Below are 20532 nucleotides of genomic sequence, written 5' to 3' on the forward strand. Positions count from 1 at the left end.
AGCGCCTATCAGCAGTCCGTTCTGTGCGATCAACAAGGCATAAATCATTGTCCAGTGGTTATATAGTAACTAAATCAATAGCTCCGATCATGTAGATAAGATGGATGGTGGATGTGCTGAGAGAAAATGATTGCATGGGTGCGACGCTCTTGTCTGTTCTCCCTGCAGAAAGAATAGGAAGTGGTGTCTCTGCGAGAAGTAGATAAAGGGAGTCTAGCAAGTCCCTCTGTGCACAGACTGTCACGACAGTTGGTGCAAACCACATACAGTCGACCCACCATATTGGAAACGATGTCTCTCCGTGTTCATTGTGCTTTGCTGCACGTTTGCCGCGTGCAGCAGGGCTGGCGAACCCCCACAGTAAACTCGCAAGTGTTGATAAGTTAAGATTCCTCTGCGACAGTTATTTGGGGGGAAAAAAAGGCTTGATTGGACAGGTGTTTGTTCCCTCACATACCCGATAATATCTCTGGCAACTGTTCATTCAGTGTTTACGTTAAATTTCCCTCTGGTGGGTGTGGGAATGCAGAACATTAACGCAGAGCTCTGTGCTGTTGAGACAGGAAGTCGAACGAAGGCACTAAATTGAGTCTTTTCATCGAAAACCGACCCTTTCTGCTCACTCACACCTCTCACCTTTCACTTGCCAGTCGAAGGCCATTTATGTGTAAAGCTATACAGTCTTTGTCTCATTTAATTCATCAGCAGAGGATAGAAAGAATAACCACTGGGACCAGTCAAGGTAAAACACATCCTGATGATGCTGTGTAATTAAAAGCCTTTAGAAATGATGCGTTGGAGATATTTGAATCGCCTTTATTTGGTTCTCAAATCACTGATCATTATTTAAGGACATGCAATGTCTAAGCTAATTAAAATAATTTAAAAATCCTTCCTGCTATGTTACATAGAGTTGTGCTCATGCATGTGTACTCCACCAGAATTCATATTATAAAGATTATGTCCTATCATCAATCTACCCCATAGAGACAGGTGGAACTTCACGTTTGATACTAACATTAGAGCTAACACAGCTAACACAGGCACTGACTTAAACACACATTTCTTGTATTGTTGGCATTATCTTTAAAAAAAGAAAAAAAAAAAAGCTGCCACTGTTAAACGGATAATTGCTTTTTCCTCCCTACAGAGCAAACTGGTGATGGAGGGCTTCCGCAGCTTAAAGGAGGGAGAGCAGGTGGAGTTCACCTATAAGAAGTCCTCGAAGGGCCTGGAGTCCCTGCGGGTAACCGGACCTGGTGGGGGACCCTGCGCAGGCAGCGAAAGGAGACCCAAGGGGAAGGTCCCACTCCAGAAACGCAAACCAAAGGGTGATCGGTGAGTGTGATAAAATCAGGACAAAAATGTGTTCTGTGTGTGCAGGACTATAATAACTCACATGTATGCCTGCACCAGTCTACGCTTCATCTAAAAAAAAAAAAAAAAGCCCTGAATGTACGCGAGTGCTGGGAGCTGCATTCACAAAGCAGGGCAGTGCTATAGTAGGAGACATGTTATACGTATATCTCGCCGCAGTGAGCTGTTTCTGAGTGGGCTAAGATTATAGATAAAATCTATTAAATCTGCCCGAGTACATGCCTGTTGCTATGGTTATTGTGCACCATAATAAGGAATTGAATAGGGCACTTTGCCTGCCATTGCTGCTATTTTAAATCAATTTGCCAGCTTTTACATTAGAGACGGCTTCAGCAGAGGGATGGATTGGGCTTATATGCATCTCAATGCGGCAGTAGCTCAATCAATTGTTTTGTCCTGAGTAAAATCCTGAAGGGTGCTTTGCTAAAATCTGTCAGAGCGAGCCATATGGAGCTCCTTGAGCTCCCAGTGGTTTAAGCGGAGGAGGAGGCTGTGCTCCCTGTCCTCCTGCTGACAGAGAATGCCTTCATTTGATGTATAGCAAACCCTGCAAGGCAGAGCCAAGTATATGCTGTGTCTGTCGTAGGAAGGCACCACATGACTGCAAGGCTACATTTACATTCGAAAGTCCGGCTTTGCCACTTCTTTATGTTGCAGCATCACAGCTGCTACAGTGGAATAACCCTGTGCTATCCAGCTTTTTTTTTTTTTTTTTTTTTAAGGTGTGAAAAGAGAAGCTTTTGTCAGAAAGGAGGAAACAGTATCTGGGAGAGAAGGCTCCCTGATTGTTTTACACAGCTGAATAATTCAGTTTATTTGGGATAATTGATCCAGTGTTAGGTCAAGTGTCTCTACCTTCTACTAAGGTGGTAGCAAGGCAGTATTGGGTTCAGATATGGCAGGTAGATCCCTGTGATGTCATCTGTCTTTGTGAGCGCGCTCAGTGTGAGCGGCTCCTGTGGCAGTTACGCTGCTCTGACCCCTGCTGGTCACTCTGTTACGCAACCAACTATTGTGTTGTCTGTACACTAGTGCACCTTAGATCACAGCTGTCTCATGAGAATTGTGCAGAACAACCAGCAGCCAAGGAGAAAGTGGAGTAAGACAGTGGTGCGTTCTGGAAAACACAAATGAGGGCACAAGCAGGATGTTTATAACTGGCTGCTGAAGAAATGTTCTCCAAATGTCACTGGATTTTCTGGATTGTTTAATAATTTCATTGCCAAAAAAAAACCCTGCTTCCTAAAAGAAAATGTCTCTTCAACAAGATATTGTAAAACAATGCTAAACATTTTAAACATGTCCACAGTTTTCAGCTGCCTTGTCTTCATCAGAGCTGGTAGCAGTTTCTTTATATTTAATATAGTTAGTCAGTTAGTTACATGTCTTGTAAATCACCCTAAATACAAAGTATCAAAGACAATATTGTTTTCAGAATCGTTACAATATTTAATAAAATGTCTTTAGCATTGTACATTAGGTTGTATCTAAAGAGCAAAAGTACATAGTGTTAAACAATTTCCCTGCGGGGATCAATAAGGTTTTTCTGATTCTGATTGTATTGTATATGTTGCTAAGAATAATTTAATTGCATTTCTGACTCTATATTGTTTCTGTACATGTTAAAATGAACTCATCAAACTGTTTGTCTTATACTTAGTGACTGCATAATCCCAAATGTATAATGTAACGGTTTTGAATTTATAATTTAAATTTTACGAAATCTTTATGAAATTTTAATATAATAAACTATTATAAACCTTAAAGTAATCTTAAATCTACAATAGTGCATTTTTTATTGCTACCTGTGGATTTGAAATATAATTAATTTATACATATAACTGTTTGATGGTTATAGCTCTTTTAAAAAGCAGCATAATTTAATTTAAAGATCACTAATGAAAGTATATTTCATGATATGAATGTAGCTCTAGTTCTTTGAATCCAGACTGTGGATTGTAAATCCAGAATTGCTATGAATATCTTAAAACTTGCCTTTAAGTTTTACCTAATATATTGTATTTCACTGGTTGCTACCAACAACTTATCTGCAGTTATAGAAAAATACTGTAAAAATCTTGATTTGTAAGAAACATGAACACAAGTAAATTATATTTCGTTAATTCAAACTCCACGGGTGTTTGTAATAATATTATTGTTGTATGAAAGCTTCCTGGAAATAATTCAGCCTCTTGTCAGAGGCAACGAAGGCTGAAACAGACATTTCAAGCAGATTTTATTTCTTTAAATTCTTTTATGTAGCGGTATGAATTTGCTGACACACTGGTTTCCTGTGTCTGTGCTTGTATTTTTTAATTGGCTGTCAGATATTGGACGCATCTTGAAATCCTTAAAGTCGACCACTGTTTCATGACGGTGAGCTTGTTTAGCTTACAAATGAAATCAACATTAAAAACACAGTGATGTGTAAAAACTGTGAATATGTCACGTGTTCTAGATTGAATTGCTTAAGTGGTATTAAGCATTGAACAGCAGACCAACAATAAAAAAGGCATTGAACCCTGAATGGTGACATGTTTAGGTCATTAAGGCTTAAATAAGAGCATCTGACGCCTAAAGCAGCAAAAATTGTCCAAATGTCCGTTTGATTTGACGGTGTGCCAGAACGACTGGTGGCATCTTGACAGGCCGACATCTCCGTCACCTTTGCCTTCACAGTGTTCGCCGCTGCTCTTTCAGCGCTCTTGTGCCTCTTGTCAAATTTAATAACATGGTGTAGTTTGGCAGGCCACAGAGTGCCACTCACGTTGGATCCAGAGCAATAGCAAGTGTCACACTCCCATCTAGTGGTGAATTCACAGTGGAGCAGGTATTTCAACTCAGCAGGGCTGATGTTGAAGGAGAACGGAGACGACTCTTTGTATTTTGATTAAAAATGAAACGATGGTGCGCGTTTTATTCATGAGACTAAGGAATAATGTGATGAGGGTTTCTGCTTTTTATTGCTCTTGGATAGTTTGGTCATCATCACATGTGTTGTCTCTTTCCTCCACCCCTCCGTAGCTGTTATAACTGTGGAGGTCTGGATCACCATGCCAAGGAGTGTGGCCTGCCCCCCCAGCCAAAGAAATGCCACTACTGCCAGAGCATCACGCACATGGTGGCTCAGTGTCCCCACAAGGCGCTGGCGCCCGCCACAGGCTCTCAGGACCAACATGCGTCTACCTCGGCCTCCAGCCCAGGGACCGGGCCCTACCTCTGCGCCCTGGAGGAAGAGGAGCACTCCGGCTCGTCTCCCCTGGAGGGCTCGTCCTCCTCCCCCGAGGAGCCCCACACACACCGTGGCCCCCGGACCCAGAGGTGGAGGAAATCCTGAAAACGGCCCATAGAGGTGAACCTCTCACCGCTAACTCCCCCCGACCCTCATGTCTCCCCTCAATCAAGGATACCTGAAGCCCCACCCCCCCTCATCTACCTCACACCTGTGAAAAAAAAATGGGAGGTCTTAATTTCTTTACTTTTATTTTATTTGTATTTTATTTTGTTATTTTTTCTAACCAGCGCAGCTATGGCAACGATCAATGGGGTACGGACGTGCGTGAATGTGTGTGACTGACTGACTGACTTGCAGTCATCTGGTGCAGCTATGGCAACCACCGCTGGAATGGTGACTGCAGGGAATGACTGTTTTTTTTCTTGTTTCAATCAGTGCAGCTCAAGAGTGAAACGACGTGGTATGAATTTTGGTTTGATGATTTTTTATTTTTTTTTCTTCCCTCCCCCCCCCTTGGACCTAAGTGTTGGCCATTTTGAATGCTTTTTCCTCACAGATGTTGTCGATTTTAAAGCCGCAAATTATATCCTGTAGGCCTAATCATTCCGAAAACTCATGATGCATCCTATTAGCACACACGGTAGCTCATTTTAAGAAGGATTAGAAGAAGACTTTTAAAAGCTCTAAGACCCTCTAAGCGATAATCCAGACCCATAGGATTGTTAGCTTGGCTTATAAAGATCTCTAGGGAAACTTTATGGATTCCAGAGGGAATTTTTTTTTTTTCTTTTTAAAATACGGTGAGCTGCTGCTCTTGAAAACACTCACTACATACCTCTCTCTTACATGAAATAGACCGGACCAACTGATTGTCAAAGGGTGAGCATGTGTGTTTGTGCATGCACGACTGAGAGAGAGAGAGAGTGAGTGAGAGTGTGTGTGTGTGTGTGTGTGTGTGTGTGTGTGTGTGTGTGTGTGTGCGTTGTGCATGCAGACTGGAGCACCTCTTCTTCAGGTGCAGGTCAACACTATTAACCTTTTAGTCTCCTACTATGTTAGATAGACACGCCTTAGAAAAGACATCCTATAATTAAGCTAGATCATAGTTTAGATTCAAAGTAACGAATCGATCGCTAGACTTCCATTTTGATTGTTGTATAATTAGTTTAAAGTAACATTACAGTTTATAAATCATAGTATAAGTCATTAATATATATGTAAAGCCACAAGATATAATTGAAATTCTCTTAATTTTAAGTAATGCATATATAAGGAATTAGCTCTGACGTAGGTGAATAGCCCTGTATATTGCATGGGATACTTTGTTGTCGTGTGAAAACTCATAGCTCTCTCCCTATTTGCCTGTTTTCATCCACAACAAAAACAAACGGACCCTTTTTAAAAAAAAAAAAGAAAAAAGTTAGCTCCACGCCGCCTTATTCCTCAGTTCAAATAAGTCAGCAATCACGTCTGACACAGCACAAAGACGCCTCGTTTGATTACAGCACTAGTATCAGACCATTACAGCATCATCACAGCTGCTCTACTTACTTAAGTAATACCTCACCAATTCTTCCTCTTGGAGACGAATGTCGCAGAACGTCAAGCTGTTGGCTCTCCCAGCTGTGTTAACAGTAAGATCGAACCTCACCTGGTTCCTCCTCCATCTGTGCCTACCATTTGTTAGTCAGCACCAGCCAGGGTAATGCTCGCTCCTCTTGTGGGATGAGACGCCGTCGCTGCTGCTGCTGCTGCTTCAGACTCACTGAAGAGAGAGAGAGAGAGAGAGAGAGAGAGAAGGAGTGCTGCTTTTGGTATAACTTGAATCCCAAGCATGGCTTTAGTGGCACTTATATGTGACCTAACAACTCTTCTCTGACCATATTGAATGTGAAAAGAGCTTATCTGAAGTCGACTCCTCACAAAGTTCACGTCGAGTCGCTTTGGAGTTGTATCTTAATGTTCTGACAAATCAAATAACTTTGTATGATGATATCAAACTAGCTTGTGTGTTTTTAAAAGCTCTAAGTAGACAACCAACTTTTTTTTGGTATACTTCTATACCAAAGAGTTTGGCTTTATTTTTTTGAAGGCATTTAAAGTAAAGACTTGGTTGACGTGCTTGCTATCCTCGCTCTTTCAGAATAGGAGGGACTTATTGCTGAAAGCGCAATACTGCGGTTGTAATTTTTCTTTTCTTTCCTTTTCTTTTTATTTTTTTTTTAATGTACAGCTTTTTGAATGTGTGCGTGCGTTAAAAATCAAATCTCAAGAATGCAGCATGACAGATAAAAAAAAAAAAAAAAAAAAAAAAAAAAAGTGAATGACCAAACCACAGAAGGAGCACAGGCCATGCTCAAATCTCTATGGAAACAACATCTTTTTGTATGATGTATTTTTACATTTTTACACACAATTCCTCTCAGGATGATGAACTGTTCTCAGGGAATTAACCAAAAAAATGTATTGTATTCTTTTGGGAATCATCCACTGACTGACTCAACAAACTCTGTTAAGCAATGGTGAAGAGACATATGTAACCGATTCATGTACTGATATTAGCAACTACCTCTTGAGTTATACATAGTTGTGCATTTCTTTTTGTTTTGTATATTTTTTGATGAGCTTGTATGATTAACTGTAGGTCTCTATTGTACTGAGGTGTTGTGTGAGAAGTTCCCTAGTGTTGCCACAGACTCCCTGGTCTTCCTTCCCAGATTTTACTTTTACTGCAAACCTTTTTTTTTTTTTTTTTTTTTTTTTTAAATATTTTTTTTTTGTTTACAGCAAAAGCCTACCTCATATGCGCTGTTCCTCCACAAACTCCTTACCTCCTCCCAGCCCCTTCTACCTCCTCCATGCAGTTGTTTTTTTCTTCTTTTTTTTTTTTTTTTTTAAATTACATTGCCACTTGTCGCACTAGAGTCACACGGCGTTTTCAACAAATCAGCCCTGAAATGGCTCATTAACCTGTGACTCCAAATATATCTTACAATCAAAGCCCTTTTTGAAGATTTCACACAAGTTTTCGGAATGGGCGTGTTTGTCTCACACATCCAGGGTGAAGTTTTTCTGCCAGCTTTGTGTGATACTGTCGTATACTGACAGTATATCACATAGCTGCAGACAGCCAGTGAGTTTACCTCAGTTTGTTGGGCTAGCTATCGACATGTTAAATATGAAATATTTTACATTTCCGTGTGAACACATTTTGACACACATGGACTGTTGATTTTAGTTTGTAAGTATTTTATCATAACCGTTTTTGTAACCACTTGATATGATGGGCTAAAGGTGGTGAAGAATAGGATTGTACTTCGCACAAGGAGTGCCTATCTCTATGTTTTGTTTGTCTGATCCTATTACCAAATAGATATTTTCTTCTTTTTGGGCTCCATGGTAATGGCCTTTGTCAGCCGTTTTTACAGCCTCAGATAATCAGATGTTATGTGGTTTGGAGATGATGCCCCTTCTTGTTGCAAACTACATTTGTAGTTTAGAGCGACATTGTTAACATTTAACATGAAATCAGTAGATTTTTGTACTAATGGTGGCATTGCATAGACGTCATTCTAAACAAATGTTTATGAAGATGAATATTGTTATCATTACTTTTTAAAAACTAACTCATGAGATTAAAGATTGATTTTGCAGATGACTGTAGTACTACACTTCACACTCAGCTCAGAGAATCACTAAGTGGCAGTGGGCCTACATATGGAGTTATGCCAGTTATGAACAAAATAAACGGCCACAGTAAAATATAGTAATATTATTGTTGTTAGTAGCTTTATATTTCCTTCCAATCAATGTAACTACTGATTGATCTCTTGTTTATTCTCCTGTTCAGTATTCGACATAGCCAAGAAACAAATTGTCCCCTTAAGGTAGAAATAATCAAATCGTTTGTCAAGGCTGCATGTAGAATAACAAATTGTTCATGTTATCAATTTTCACACGTCTTAAGTTCTGAAGCAAAGAGCGCATAAGGTTGCATAATGTTGCATTAGGTTTTACCCGAGATCAAACATTAGCGATTCTGAATGTACCGGTTATATCTCAGCAGAGGGCTCAGCTGGAGTCTCAGACCTTGAAAAGGGAACACGGTGTCTCAGATCTCGGATTTGAGGTCACAGAATATAACAGTAAAATCAAATAAAATCTAGAGTGTGCTTACAAACTCATTAGAGTCCAATCCAAATTGAATTTGAGATTTATACCGATCTGAGAGTCGACACTGGTGCATTTCTGTCCCTCACTGGTGGTATTAAAGAAATGAAATGTCAGATGAAGAAGAAAACACTCGCTATTTGGCGTCATGCAGTGCTCAAAAGCTTTGAAGAGAAGATTGTATCACTCATGACACCTTGTTAACAAAGATTGTGATATTTGTTGAGAAACTGGGATAAATCAAAATAACATTTTCAAAACATTTTAAAAAAAAATAAGGATTGGCATAAAGTTGTGTATTTGAAAGGGTAATTCATGTTTTATATTTTTATCGTCTCATGATTCAGTATTTAAAATTGGGCAGATTTCGTTGCTGTCCTGTGAAACCAATGTGGCTCCAAATGTAAAAAAAAAAACAAAAAAAACAAAAACGGGTCTTGTTTTAAGGGAGTAGTTTGGCATTTTGGGAAAAAAGCTGAGTCAGTTCTTTCCTCAGTTCAAGAGAGAAGATCAATACCACTCTCACCCCCCATTTTTGTCTGTTAAATCTTAGCTTAGCTTAGCAAAAAAAACCAAAAAAAAAACACATACACACCCTACCACCAACTGACAACTGAGAAAACATTAGTTAATCTCACATTATACCTTTTTTAATTAGTGAGCTTTAGAGGTGCTGTCACCCTTGGACAGAGCCAGGCTAGCTGTTTTCCAGTCTAGCTGGGGTCCAGTCTTTGTGCTAAATTAAGCTAACCAGATTCTAGCGTAGCATATGAGCATATTTCCCCAAATGCCAAACTGTTGCTCAAAGCTTTGAGTTGAACTTCAATCCAGTAAAAACTTTTAAAGGACTTAACCTTTTCTCAAATCCTAACAATCAGTTTATTTGACAAGTTCAGAATCACAAAAACTGGAAATACTGGGGTTTCACTGGACAACAACCTAACGCTAATGAAATTAGAATATTGTCAATTAATATATTATAATTGAAGGAAAAGTGTGTTATCTGTGTCTACATTTTTCAGATGCTTAAGAGACAATAAATAGCTTAAATAAAACCATATTTGGTCCAAAGAGTACCCCCAAAACCCACGAATGATATGAAAAATACCTTCGTACAATGATGACAGAGGCCTGAATTATCCTTAATAATGTAACAAAAGCCTTTGAAGACAGAGAGGATGTTACTATGCCATGATCCCAGCCAGGGAAACCTCAGCAGGCAGTCTCACTGCTCCCTCGTGTGGTTGTTTAGGAGATGACTACAGACGGACCGAAGTTCACATACCTCAACTGCTGCCTTTGTCAGCTGCTCTGTGCTTTGCCTTGACTGGAGAAACAATGTGTTTTAGGGGATGATCATTTATGATGTTTATTTTTTTAACTGAACTGTATCATGTCGGATTTATATTGTGTTTATGTACGTGAAATCCATACTGGAACATAAAGGACCTCTAAATCCAACCAAGGCAGTTCAAAGCGCAGATACCTCCTTGTATTGACCAGTAACCTCACATTTCTCATGTTTGTCTGTGTTTTTACTCTCTACATCATGGCCAGAGGGAGCCTTCTGAGCTCTCTTTCTCTGGAGTACGTCCAGAGCCAAGCACTGATTGCTTCTGTATGGGGAAAAATGTTCTGCTATGTGCATATCACTCATTATTTTAGCCCCAGTATAAGTGTACTGCCTTTTTTATTTCTGTGAATCTTGGATTGGATTTTTAAATATGTCTTAAATGTTTTACTTGATTGGAAAATAAACATATTATATTGGCATTAAAGTATGTATAATTTCCTACTAGACACTGAAGTGGTTTAATGCTTGCTTGGATATTTTTTTAATATGTAATTCGGATTCCAGCATTAACTCTCACACACATTTGCACACACGTTTGTTTTACTTTATTGTTACTAAAAGCATATTTCAGTTGAAGGGGAATTCCACTGGTTTTACATATTAAGATCCGTTTACTTATCATGGGGAGAGTTATTCTGTGAAAACAGTTCTGCTCTGGAGGAGCTTCACCAATTTGCCAGTTCTAATAAGATGGCGTGACTGATTATCTTGGCCTGGGCTTGGAGACTACAAACGTATAACAAAAAGCCTGCATTACAAACAGGGTGTATGGAGTTGACACGAGCGTTTACAGGAAAGGAGGGTTTATTGAAAGATACTGATGTTAAGTTGCATTATGGGAAGTGTAGGCTCCAGCATTTTTTTGAAGCTTGACCAACATAAAGGACTAAAAATCACATTTTTGCCTTTTCACTATTCTTTTAAGAAGGAGGTATTTTTCAACCTGTTTTTTACGAAACAATATACAACTATCTATAGATAGTCAAGGCTAATTTCATCAACATTTGTTTGGACAAATAGAAGTGTTTGAAATTATTTATGTGAAATTTCAGTTTATTTGGAAAGCTTCAGGAAACCACATTCATCAGCATGTTGTTGCTGAGGTTTCCTGAACCTCTCAAACCATGGTGGCGAGTGCAGAGTTAGCATGATTAGCGTGATCACTAAGAATGGCCACAATTATGAAAATAAGATTCTTTACATTTTAAAGTTCCTCCTTTGCAAGTTCCTCAGCTTTATGTAAGAGCAATACTAACTCATTGGAATACCTCTTTAAAATCTTTTGCCTAAATAGCAATCTCCAAACCATAGACTGTAAATAAACATTCAAACACTCCAAACATACCTTCAAACCTTAGCTTAATGATATTTAAAAGGGCTGTTTTCTTTTTTTTTCCTTTCCTTTTTTTTGACACTTAAAAAAAATAAACTGTCAATTAATAAACAAAGTAATCAACAGATTACTTGATAATGAAACCGAGGAGAACTTCTGCACTGCTCGTTTTCCTTTAAGAGTTTTTTTAGTTCAACTCATTCTTGTCCACTTTGTGGTTTCGACCTTGAATAAAGTCAATTCTTTATAGTTTTTCGGTTATCTGATAAGAGAAAGAGTAATATACATCAATCACAGCACCGACGTGTCACTGAACCTCAACATAAATGATGGCAGACACAGCTCAGAGTGCAGAGAAATGGTTTTCTTTATTCTCTCAGTTCTCAGCTCTGGTCACTAGGGGGAAACCTGGTGCCGCTGTATCGTTGTTCCCCCTCAGGCCTGTGAAGGACACAGCCAAAGCAGATTAATCACCTCAACAGATCTGACTCACCAAAGACGCTGGTGTTTCTTCACAGCCATCTCTCTCTATTCTCCTGCTCCTCTTTAATGGCCCAGCGCCTTGCTTTTTATAACCAGCTGTCTCTCTCACTGTCTTTCTCCTAAGCACATCCAGGCTTAAGGGGGTCCATTAAATGCACACTCTTTGTTTACAGTTTCCCTTTGTTACCCACCACCATATCCCTATACAGCTCCCTCTTTTTTTTTCACACACCATCTCTGGAGATGGCTTTGTCAAGGTCAGCTATTTTTACAACTTGTGAAATTGGAGAGACACGGGGAGACAGTGATAAGAAGAAGGAAAGGACAGGAGAGAACGGATACGGAGAACTAAAGGATAAATACTGCTGGGCCTTTGCTGCAAATAGCACAGGGTTGTGTTTTCAGGATGTCAAAGATGGCACACAGGCCAAGGAGATGAGGGGAGTACATTTCTTCCTGGTCTTTCTCTCTATCGTCCTATTCCTCATTCCTAAACTGCATGTTGACCTTTGTAGTACCGCCTCCAGGCTGTATGCTTTAACCTTTCCAGTGAGAGAAAGGGGGCCCCTGCACTGGGAATACAAGATAAATCACAACTGCTGTCTGTTAATGCGACAGACAACAACACACACTGGCATGCAGGCACTGCCGAAACCTCTGTCCTTTCTCACCGAACCCATCTAGTCCCCCAAAACACACACATGAAAGCTCGTAGATGGCCAAGCCTCCATAAAAATGTTCACATCATCAGCACACTGGGCTGTTTCATCCACAAGTGCAACCTGAATTATTCATCCTTCATTAAAATGCATTATGAGTAATGACAGCCAGGAGTGTGTTTTGGGGTATTCTTTTTTTTTTTGGAGTAAAACATAGGGGTCATTAGGAGTCATTTCTGGTCAATTTTGTATGATCAACCATGCTCCAAAGATAGACAGAGAAAAAAATCCCATTTACTTTCTGTGCATTGGGAATTCATGTTGAAAGAGATCAAAGGGGACAGACAAAGAGATGAGAGAATCGACATCTTCTCATCTCCATTTGGCCCCCTATGAGAGGAGGAAAATTACTTTAAAGCTGCTGCCTTGATGAAAGAAAAAGGCCTTATGCCTGATGTATTCCTCCAGAGGTGGAATCAACAGTATGAATGACTCAAAGGCAGAGCGAGGTGGGGAGAAAGAGAACATTTGTTTGAGAGAACCTAATGGGGGATTTTGGTGAGGAGAGTGCTATTTGACAGCAGTGAACAAAACAGCGATTCCCCTGTCAGGAGATGTGACTGGTTCTCCACTCAACACCGTTATTTCCGGTTGTGTGCATAAAAAACGCAGCAGATGTCATCAGATAGCGAGCTCATTCGCACTATCAATCTGGGGATTTTATCAGATTGTGCCCCATCATCGTGTTCATCTAAAATGTGATTTAGCGCCACATTCTCCTTACCTTTCTCAGAGCAAGTGCAGAATACGTCATGAAAATGAAATAGCCTCCAAACGCCCCATTAGTTTTTCTCACCCTTACTCTAAGAGACAACCAGCACTGTCATTTTTCTGACAGAGCTGTCAAAGCATCCAGCCAACCACCCTAGTTACACATAAAGCAAATAGAAATGAAAACATTGTCAGTGAAAAGACTCATGGGGTAACGGAGACGCCAGGAGCAGGGTGAATCACTTAGCAAGCTGTGCTCCTCCATTCTGCAGCTGCCACCCACCACAACACATCTGCCACTGGGAAAAAACACTCAGATAGAAAACCACATCCAAACGAATTGCTACATGACACAAAAGATCACTTCTTCAAATTGAAATTCATTTGCTGCCGAAACGGGGTTTGTCCCCCTGGGCACACATGTGTGACTGTAGAAACCCACATACAGGTGGCAAATGGTGGAGACTCTCCATGCAAACACACACTTGCTTACACAGATAATACACTTAGCTCCTGTAAAACCATTAGACGTCTTTGTGTGTGGCCAGTGGTTCTTCCAATACACCCCCCCCCCCCCCCCCCCCCAATCCACCCCACTCATGCTATCTCTGGGCAGACACATGCCACTGCTGGGCAAGATTCTCGTGCGTACCAAATCATCACTTTTCGACCAACGACGCCTGCCCGGCTCAGCCAGCTACTGCAATTCCCCTTTTATTGCATTTCCCCAGGATTTCATATTATATGTGCTGAACCTCACAGAAAGGAGGACTGAAATGTCTACAGAGGGGGAATCATCAACCGCAGGCTGAATATTGCATCATATTGTTGATATGAGCTGCTTGGTAACATATCATCAAATTATTTACACAGACCATGCCAGGAATCAGTGATTGCTTTTCACTGAGGGAGAGTGAATGAAAAGATGTGAAATTATTGGATTTTTGGCTCTGTATCGTTGTCATATTTAGCACGATAAATGTGTAAATAAATTGCTTTCCTTGTTAAAATTAGCTCAGCTTTGACATAATTTGCTCTGATGTTTGAGAGTTCAAATGAAATCAATTGGAAATGTTTAGGTGAGTGATATTCCCAAGCATTATTCTGTTATGGGTTGCAGTGATTTTCATGTTCATTCACTTGTTCTAGGTGTGACAAGTACAGTTATGTATGCTTGTAGTATTATATATATTATTGTATATAGTGGGATATTATACATTTTCTGGAAAATTAAGTAAACAAGACTTTACACCCATGAAAGCTGCTCTAAGACTGTGCTTTAGCATTAGCATAGCAGTGCTTGAGCTAAAATGCTAATATCGGCATGCTAACATGCAATTGTTCAGCAGGTTTAGCATGTCAGCCATCTTTGCTGATTTGCACTGAGCACAAACTAGAGCTGAGGCTGGTGTGATTAGTTTAACGTGTTTTTGGTTATGAGAGTGCATGATCAATTAAAAATTTGATCTGATACTAAGTGAAAGGTCAAGAGATCAAAGTGATTGTATCACACTGAAGGGGACGTGAATGTCTGTACCAAATTTCATTGAAATCCATCCAGAGGGAAAAGTCAGCGATCTCCGAAGTCAGTAGGCTTCGTCCTCCGGGAGCCTGAATGTCCATTCATCCAATAGTTGATGAGATGATGATATTTCAGTCTGGACCAAAGTGGTGGACTTACCATGCAACGCTGCCCTTAGCATGGCTAATAAAAACTGTTTACGGAGACAATAACCAGAGAGGCATGTCTGATTTATGGTTCATCAAGCAAATTAAACACCTGACAAATCAAGGTTATTCATCAAATTGATGCATAAATAATATAAAAACCAAATTTTACCGTAGAGCAGCCTTGCTAGTTGTTTTGTGGCATTTTCCATAATTGTCTAAAACACCAAGGGAACAGATGGCACCAGTATGAACTGCATGGTAAAACCTCCTACGATATATAGTATGTCCCACCTTTAATGGCTTTACAAGTACATGTACTGCACCTTGTTCAACAGAAAAAAATCAAAGGGGACTTACATGATTCTTAATCTGGAATCCTGAATTATTAAACTGAATGGGAAATGAGCACAGGATTACATTTCCTCCTTCACAAAACCCTCCTTGGCAGGTGCTATTAGCCTGTAATATCTGTGTGACAAACCAAAGTCACATTCAGAAAGCAATTTTCTGTCCACAACGCAATCTCAGCCATTAATTGCCTAATGAACAAGATGTTATCCAAGGATACCTTTCCAATGACCACTTAGGAAAAGGAGGAAGAGGTTTTAATATGATGGAAATAAGTGTGACAGACTAAGCGGTCCCTGCTGAATGCACTGACGCATGCTCTGACCTTCCCTGTCAATCTGGAGGGCAGACAGGGTGGCCATTTATGTTGTGGCGGCAGAGGTTGGCCTGCAGAAACAGTTTTCATCATTACTCCCAGAAAAACCTTGTCAGAAATGCGAAGCTGTCTGACCGCCTCCCGCCGCCTGTGGGAGGGAAATAACAATAAACAATGAAAAATCTGAGAGTCAGAAGGCGTGGAACATTCTCGGGGCCCGTTTGTCAGGCTTTGCAGTCTCATGTGTATCATTGCGAATTCTATATACTTACAGTCATCTGGATTTCTGCGATCTCAGAGGGATATTCGAGAAAGTGTGTGGTCTGAGAAAGCCCGGCACAAAGCCAGGTGGATAGATGCACCAACAGGCGGGGTGCAAGTCAGGGAAACAGCTGCCTAAACATGCTTACAATCCTGATTTGATTAACAATGTTAGCAATTACCTAATGTAGTCAGTTAGATAATACAAATCAAGTCTCTGGGCATTTTATCAATTAGAAGTGCCTGACATTGCAGAATACTTCAAGAGATAATGCTCATCATTATACTTGATGGCATCGATGCACTCTGAAATGAGATGCCAACAGAGACCCCGTCTTCAGCTCGTCTGCTCCCAAAAGAAGGTGAAAAGGTTGTATGAATAATATAAGGCAGAACTACAATGATGACATTTTTAATGACATTATTTGTAAAACCTTGCATCAGTGTCAAATTCCATGAGTTCATACTTGTTTTCGACAGGACAGCAAAGCCTCTGGAGTTGTCTCTAATTAATGTGTTCCAGGTATTCAATCAACTTCAGCTCGTGCCAATAGATTTAGCTGGGTGGAAAAATGACAAGCAACACCGGTAGAGCACCAGCAAGCTTCAGGATTATGTCTTCCCCCGTCAGTTTTCATAGTATATGTGGTTGTTTTTAAAGAAATCATTAACTATACCCATTCATGTACAGCACAGATGTCATCACTGGCGATTTATTTATTTATTATTTTTTTCTCTTTGAAATCCTTGGAGTAACAGATCAAATAATTAATAAAGTGGGAAGACAGGGGCAGTGATGTAGTGCCCTACCGAGTATGCTTGTCATTTCACAACATGGAACAGAGTTAACAGACAAGAGGTGTCGTGGGGCCAGATGTGATTGTGTCACTTCGTGGAGAGAATATGCATTTGGAGACAATTAGTGGATAAATGATCTTCTCCGCCCATAAGCTATCATCAGCATCACGCCCCCAGTTGTTGAGGTTGCGGCAACATGAGTGAAGTGGCGCCTGGCATACGAGTGAAGGTGAGACATTTGCTATGGTAACATACGGCAAGGGCCTCGAAGCTGCTGCTTATTCCCACATCAGACCCACTGCAGATGCACCGTTTCATACATTCACTCCTGGAAATCAGCAGCTGAAAAAACATCATCACCACAAGGCACCTTTAGTAGCCAAACTGGACCTCTCGATCAGATAACGTGATCTTCATCAGCAGATGCAGTTGGAAGTTGTTGGAAGTGTAGGTGTTCAGATTTCTACTTTTATGAGCACTTGAAGGATTTCTCATCCACGTTTGCTTAAAAGTGGAAACTCCGCCTGCTGATGAAGATCATCGGATATGATTGAAAACTCCAGAGCTGCTACTAAACGGACCCTGGGGTACAAAAATCTACATCTTATCAAGTCATTTTTGCCTGTTATTGAGTCCTAAAGGTAATATTTTCTGAAATAAGTGAGAAATATCTCCCAGTGGTAGGAGATTATTTTAACCTATTTCAAATACAAATCAACTTGTGTTGAGAACCAAGTGACATTTTCCCTTTATTCAAGAGCAGCCATCTGTTCTATTCTGTCTGGGTTTGAGACAGTGGCACAGATTTTTAATAACTTCTTGAGAAAACTTGATTTGTGTAGAAAATATGACGGCCTTTCCAATACCCTTATGCATTGACACCCTAACTGAACAGGACAGCCTTAATGCATTGACTGGATATTTTTATAGCTAGACCAATAAATTGGCCAGGCCGATATTTGCTGATAGCAGATATATTGATGTGGATGTATATGTCAGCTGCTAAGTAACAAGACACTGCAGTACAGAAATGCCAAAATAGGTCATTTAGAAACAGTTTATCCACCAGAGAGCACTGACAAGTAGATTTTTTTTAAATTCCATAGTATGTATCCATATCAAAATTGTTTAAGTTGTGTATTTAGGTTAAAACAATTACTACAGGCCAATATATCATTATCAGTATTGGCCTCAAAAACCCAGTATTGGTTATAGTATATAGTATAATTATATAATTATTTTCACTAGTTTAAAAAAGTAAGACTTTAAGACTTGATACTAGTCAAAAATCCTGTGATAAAATTTGTTTTCTTTTTTTTTTTTTTTTTTTTTTTTTACAGTTTCCTAAGGCTAAAATGTAGTGTGCTAACAACATTGAAGCCTTGTATCTACAATTAGGTTCATCTTCAACACAAGCAACACTTCCATATTTTACTATGTCTTTCATGGTGACTCATCACAGCCACTGTTAGTTAACCACACTGGTTGTCAGCGCGCTTTCGCTGACAGTTGCAATTTCTCCAATGAGTCACCGCCTTCCTTTACAGTTTCATTGTTCTTACCCACCAAAATCCACCGCACTGTCCCCAGACACTATGTACAGCAGGCCCCACGAGACTGACAGAAAGAAAAAGACTTAATCTCTGAGTGATGAGAGAGAGATGAACCCTACACAGCAGAGTTTGAAGCCCCATAGCCACCAGTTGTCAGAGTTTGAGGGCTGAGATAGTATCTGCTACATATTTTGTCCACGGGAGGGGCTACCATGATACAAAGTACTACAAAACTTCTTGTTCTTGTACAAAAACAAACATTTTTGTAGAAATACTGCATTTTTAAACAACAACTGATACAGAGTGAAAACTGCAGACCGTGTTTAAGGACAGACATGAAGAAGGACTTTGACAGTATACGTTGCTTGTAGAGGCTTTGAACATAATAATAGGCATGGTAGAAAGTTCTTTACAATGGCAGAACTTTGGCACGAGAAAGGCATTACAGAAGAAAACGATGAGTATTCAACAAGGTCAGCATAGATGATTTCAAACTAAATATCACTTTTTTATACATCAGTTCATAGCAAACTGTTTGGCTCTGTCTGCCGTTCCCTTTGTTGGTGAGAGATTAGTGTTTGTTCAAATCATTGGAAAAAAACTCAATCCACTGAAGGGAGGGGCTGATGGGGTCACACACACATGGAGGTAAGACAAAAGGGCATTGACATCAACAGAAAAACTACATCTGGTGTTACTGTCACAATAGTGTTGTCTCTTCTGCACAGGTGTGTCAGATAAGAGTGTGTGTGTGTGTGTGTGTGTGTGTGTGTGTGTGTGTGTGTGTGTCTGTCTGTGTGTGCGCACATACATGTGTTATGTGTGTGTGTGTGTATATGTGTAAGTCCACCTCTAGTGTGGACCAGACTTATGTGTTGTCCCAAACCTGCTTCAATCAATTTCAATTTACATACTTTATCAACACAAACACAAACGAGTCCTTCCTTTCCAGCTCCCTTCAAAAGGTGAATGTCACAGTGAGGTGACACTGCTCAGGTATCTATATTTCCACAGGAAACATCTGTCTACGTAAGCAAGTGGGTTCAAAAGGAGTCCTGTTTTGACTGCTAACCTCAGTTTGCGGTTAAGTCAGCATTAATTTGACCCTGTCTACACCCTCCATGTTTGTTTAGTGAGGGGTGCGCTCGGGGTACGTTCAGTGCTCATGCCATGGTTTCTTTTCCTGGGAGTCTCCTGTCGTTGAACGTGTGCATGTTAATGACCTCCTCGGTCTTGACGATGACGGGCGGCTGAGGCTTCTGTTTGAGACGGCGCTGGCACTTCAGAGACACGCGCAGCTCGTCCATCATGGCACTGCAGAACGATCGCTGCGGAAGGCGAGAGGAAAGAGGGGAAAGTTATGGCTTGCATCACGACATCTGCCACATTAGTCAAAGCTGTGCAACTCTGCTGTGTTGAATATAGCTAATATTGGCATTTTTGTCAATACAGACTATTGGCAAGACATTATGATCTCCTAGCATAAATAAGTGTCTAGAAAATGTGATGAATGTATTTGTTTACATACTGTGAGAGTGCACAGATCAATTGACAGTTTGGACTGTCCATTATTAAAACAACCATGTGTAGAATTTGTATGTGATTTTAGCAGTTTTCAATTTTCAGGTGGCATTTGTTACTGTGGAAAATTTAGACAATACTGCAGGAAACTGGGTGCAGTCTATTATATGCGTTCATGACACCTCAGTATTCCTGGGTCAGGGTAGCGGTAAGCATTGATGATGTTTTTTTTTTTTGTTTTTTTTTTTTTACCACTAGGGGGCACCAACATTGAAATTACAAAAAAAAAAAGAGAAATGTTCACGTAGTAAATACTTCAAAAATCAGTTCAGCTTCCCATGAAAACAACATTAATGATTTATTGGACAAACATATGAAATGGTGCTTTCTGTTCCATGCTTTGATGTTTTTTCTTTTCCGTCTTCAGTTTTTTGTTTATATTGGTGCTGGTGTTGGTTTCATGTTGCGTGATTATGCCTAAGCCCTTTTGATCAGAAAATAATAGATTTTGATTTCAAGAGACCATTTACCTGCCTGGTCGTTCAAACTTCAAATGCCCAGTGTGCAACACAGGCTTTCTCTTAAAAGAATTGAAATCTAAAACCCAATCTAAAACATTTCCTCGACTTCAGAAAGCTCCTACAGAGCTGCAGAGGACGATACACAACTGTTTTTACATGCT

The 20532-nt window shown here is 40.0% G+C and overlaps 2 protein-coding genes across 3 annotated transcripts in view; one reads left to right on the top strand and one right to left on the bottom strand.

Moving 5' to 3' along the window:
* The first annotated feature begins 1052 nt into the window (after positions 1 to 1052).
* On the top strand, positions 1053 to 7021 carry LOC139612400 (protein lin-28 homolog B-like). Its single transcript, XM_071467938.1, has 2 exons — positions 1053 to 1338; positions 4402 to 7021. Exons 1-2 carry the CDS (start codon positions 1163 to 1165, stop codon positions 4712 to 4714), a joined length of 489 nt encoding a protein of 162 aa, XP_071324039.1. The 5' UTR covers positions 1053 to 1162; the 3' UTR covers positions 4715 to 7021.
* A 9353-nt stretch (positions 7022 to 16374) lies between these two features.
* Positions 16375 to 20532, bottom strand: part of LOC139612332 (glutamate receptor ionotropic, kainate 2-like) — a 59443-nt gene continuing 55285 nt past the window's right edge. For both annotated transcript variants that reach the window (XM_071467816.1, XM_071467817.1), the window contains exon 16: positions 16375 to 19657. In XM_071467816.1, coding sequence (XP_071323917.1) covers positions 19493 to 19657 — 165 coding nt within the window. In that variant the 3' untranslated portion in view covers positions 16375 to 19492. The remainder of the gene's footprint in view (positions 19658 to 20532) is intronic.

Source organism: Trachinotus anak, unplaced genomic scaffold, assembly GCF_046630095.1.
Source record: "Trachinotus anak isolate AG129_WGS33_773 ecotype Australia unplaced genomic scaffold, CSIRO_AGI_Tana_v1 ptg000031l, whole genome shotgun sequence".
Lineage (NCBI taxonomy): Eukaryota > Metazoa > Chordata > Actinopteri > Carangiformes > Carangidae > Trachinotus > Trachinotus anak.